Genomic DNA, 3632 nt, shown 5'->3' with positions numbered 1-3632 from the left:
TTGCAAGATTAATGCCCCGGTTTCGATCCTTTTATTTATACCCCTATGATTTTAAGGAAACTAATTCCTCCAAAATACTAAGTATTGAACTAGTATTTCCTTGGAAGAAACCATCCCTTCATGAGGTTAACATAACCTCTAATCGAAGTATGTCTATATATACGTATGTATGCATGTATGTATATATATATATATATATATATATATATAAATATGTATATGTATGTATATATGTGTGTATGTATTTGTGAGTGTGTGTGTATGCATGTATGTATGTGTGTGTATGTATGTATGTATGTATGTATGGATGGATGGATGGATGGATGGATGGATGGATGGATGTGTGTTTATGTGTCAGTGTTTGTCCCACCCCCACCGCTTGAAAACCAGTATTGGTGTGTTTACGTCCCCGTAACTTCGCAGTCCGGCAAAGAGACTAAATACCAAGCTAATAATATAAGCACAGGGTCGATTCGTTCGACTAAAATTCTTCAAAGTGATGTCCCAGCATTGCCCCAGTCTGGTGTCAGTCCCTTTGTATGGAGCAACAGCCTAGACGTTTACCAAAAACCTGGAATCCAAGCTAAATGGAATTTACACCCGAATGTTAAGAGCCATCTTAAATACATCTTGGAGAACTCATCTCACTAAGAAACAGCTGTATGTATTTCGCCTGCCTGTTTCCACCATTTCAAAGGAAAGGCGCTTGTGCTTTTCAGAACATTGCAGACGACCCAAACAAGAATTGGAAAATGACCTACGAATATGGATGCCAAAGCATGGCCGTACTCGAGCAGGTTGTCCGAACACAACGTTCACCAGAGACAGTGGATGCCTTCACGAAAGCCTCCATCAACTAAGGCTGAGCCGAGGTGGATGGTGTGAGCGGGTTAAAGATGTCCGAGAAAGTCCGATCAGATGGTGACGAGGCAGCTGAGTGATTGTCGTTGAAATGACAGCTTCGCTCCAAATAACAGATGCTTTCAATGTTTATTCCATGAAGTTAATCGTAGAGTTGGGTGTGATTATGTTAATCCAGTTTGTGAATAAATCTAGTTTAACAAAGTGAAATACCAAACATGGCGAATGTGATCTTTATATCGTGTATCCTTTAGTTTTTTCTTCTTTTAGCCCTAGACAGCGACCATGCTGGGGCAGCGCCATGAAGAATTTTTGGTCGAATGAATTGACCCTAGTATGCATTTTTTTTAAAGCCTGGTACTTATTCTCTCGGCCTCTTCGCCAAACTGCTAAGTTACAGGAACGTAAACATACCAACACCGATTGTCAAGCGGGAGTAGGCATGGAGTTTAGAACAATAAGAAGGATAAGCGAGGAAAAAAAGGTGCATGGAACTTACGTGGGTTCTTGTGGTAAATTTCCGGCAGCACCCTCGCTTGTTTGGCCGCCAACACAAAAGCTAAGACCGCTAGAATAATGGCGTCGAAGATGAGAATAATGGCGAGTATATATGCCCATCTTATTGTACATCGATCTAGGTAGTATTTTGTAGCCTCTACACCACAGATCCGGCGAACCGTTTCATTGTCCCATCCATTGGGGTAGACTACGCAGCCAAGTAACATAGCAACGGCTGAAATTAACAAAAGAAAACATGACATGGAATTCCTGCAATGAAGTGAAATTTTACTCAAACGGTTAAGAGTGTCAACTAATACACACACACACGCACACATACACACACACACACACACACACACACACACACACACACACACACACACACACACACACACACACACACACAAGCGCACACATATGAACTGTACACACCCACATGTATATACATATGTATGAAAAATACTGAAATCATCTAAATTCGAACTGTTACTACATCTATAATTCTCAGTTCATTTAACTGTATTGAGTCATTGAATAATTTGTGTCTTTCGTAATCGATAACTAATTGTGCCTCAGTGTTCATAACTTATAATTTACTTTCCAATATTTATAATAGGTTGCTAAAAACAATTTTGATGTACGATTTAAGCGACATCTACATTCTTTCAAAAACCTGACAAGTTCTATTTGGCTATCGATTATAAGGTAAAATGCAATAGTATAAAACAAACTGGAATATTATTTTATAAAATAAAAGATTTGTTTAAACGCTCGAATTCTCTGTTTAAAGATATTGTAGTAAATAAAATCGACAGAGAAATGTGAAAAAGCGTGTTTTTAATACATTTTAAATGTATTGCCCAAAACGCATAACTCGACCCTTCAATGTGTGAATAGTCTCTATATAATCACTTGACCAGCTAGAAATAACAGCTAAAGTGTTCCCAAATCACGCCCTGTCGTGTTATTGATGTAAGGTGCATTAGATAACTTATTTCTTTATTCAATATATCTAAATTAAAGACAGGACGATAGAGGCTGCAGCACATTTCCTCATAAGGGTAACATCGTTCATTTTTGAAGGCCGGACATCCAAGACCAGAGAGATCGCTGTAGAGACGTGGGGGAAGAAATATATGGTGTGGGGTGGGGTACGATCAGAACAGACATTCTTAGGAAGAATGATCTGTGGTGTGGTTAGTGAGGCTTGTGGACTGTAATGAAGTGGGATTGACAGAGAAGAGCGGGTAGATAGAAGAGACCAGGGAGTCGAGAGTGACCAACACCAATAAGAAAGCAACTCTAGAAGTGTACAGGGTGCGGCAAAAAAGAAACTCCCAGATTCACGATTCATGGTAGACGTTTCAGTGTGCACCGGTCCAAACCAGAAAGATAACGAGAGAGAAAGAAAAAAAACTATGAAATATTAATCAGAAGAACGAACCATTATTACTGGTCTAACTTCCCTAGCGCTGCTCCAAGAGTCATATAAAATATGGCGGGGGACGGTTCTGGCACACTTAATAGTAAAGACAAAGAGAAAGAGTCGGATGACAGTGGCTGGAGTGATTTAATGGGAGTCAGTTGGGTTGTCTTTCTTGGATGGCTGTATCTGCAGCAACAGCACCGTCCTAGATGTGTTAGTTGTAGGTCAATGTAGGTCTCACGTGAGCTTTGTAATGGGTCAGAAGTTATTGAGGACAGAATAATTTCCTGGCCTTGACGCGGAAGGTCAGTCATTGTGGCGTAGTTTTGACCATATTTAGAATGTGAGGATCTCACCAGGAATGATCCTCAGAGATGGTCGCGTCTGGCGGTTAGTATGTGTTTTTATATCGTGAAATGTTCATGTTTAACGGATGGGATGAAATGTGATTTTGCTAATAGCATTACTATTATTATTATTATTATTGTTCAGTAGTTTTATTTTTATAACGTGCTTTCACTACACTACCGAGCGCAGCTCTGTGCGCCTTAGGTATGTGCTGTGGTTTGCTGTGATGCTCTTATGGTTACTGTATTGAAAGTGTTTTGCGTAGGGTGTGTGCAGTACCCAGTAGTGCAATTTTCTGTATGTTATATATATTTGTAAGTCCTGGTGTTTTATGTTATGTATTTGTCTGAATATCTTTTTATTATACCTAAGGCACCTACTATGATAGGAATTGTTTCTGTTTTTAGATTCCACATTCGAGTTACCTCTATTTCCAGGTCTTTGTATTTTGAAAGTTTTTCCATTTCTTTTAGAGAAACGTTGTCATCTGCTGGTA

General features: G+C 39.3%; 1 protein-coding gene across 3 annotated transcripts in view; it reads right to left on the bottom strand.

The window, feature by feature from the left end:
* LOC106869043 (LHFPL tetraspan subfamily member 3 protein) overlaps positions 1 to 3632 on the bottom strand; it is a 21442-nt gene that overhangs the window by 5077 nt on the left and 12733 nt on the right. For all 3 annotated transcript variants that reach the window (XM_014914551.2, XM_014914552.2, XM_052966855.1), the window contains exon 3: positions 1361 to 1594. In XM_014914551.2, coding sequence (XP_014770037.1) covers positions 1361 to 1594 — 234 coding nt within the window. The remainder of the gene's footprint in view (positions 1 to 1360; positions 1595 to 3632) is intronic.

Source organism: Octopus bimaculoides, chromosome 4, assembly GCF_001194135.2.
Source record: "Octopus bimaculoides isolate UCB-OBI-ISO-001 chromosome 4, ASM119413v2, whole genome shotgun sequence".
NCBI lineage: Eukaryota > Metazoa > Mollusca > Cephalopoda > Octopoda > Octopodidae > Octopus > Octopus bimaculoides.
Note: the sequence above shows the minus strand (reverse complement) of the source record. Positions and strands in the feature narration are given on the sequence as shown.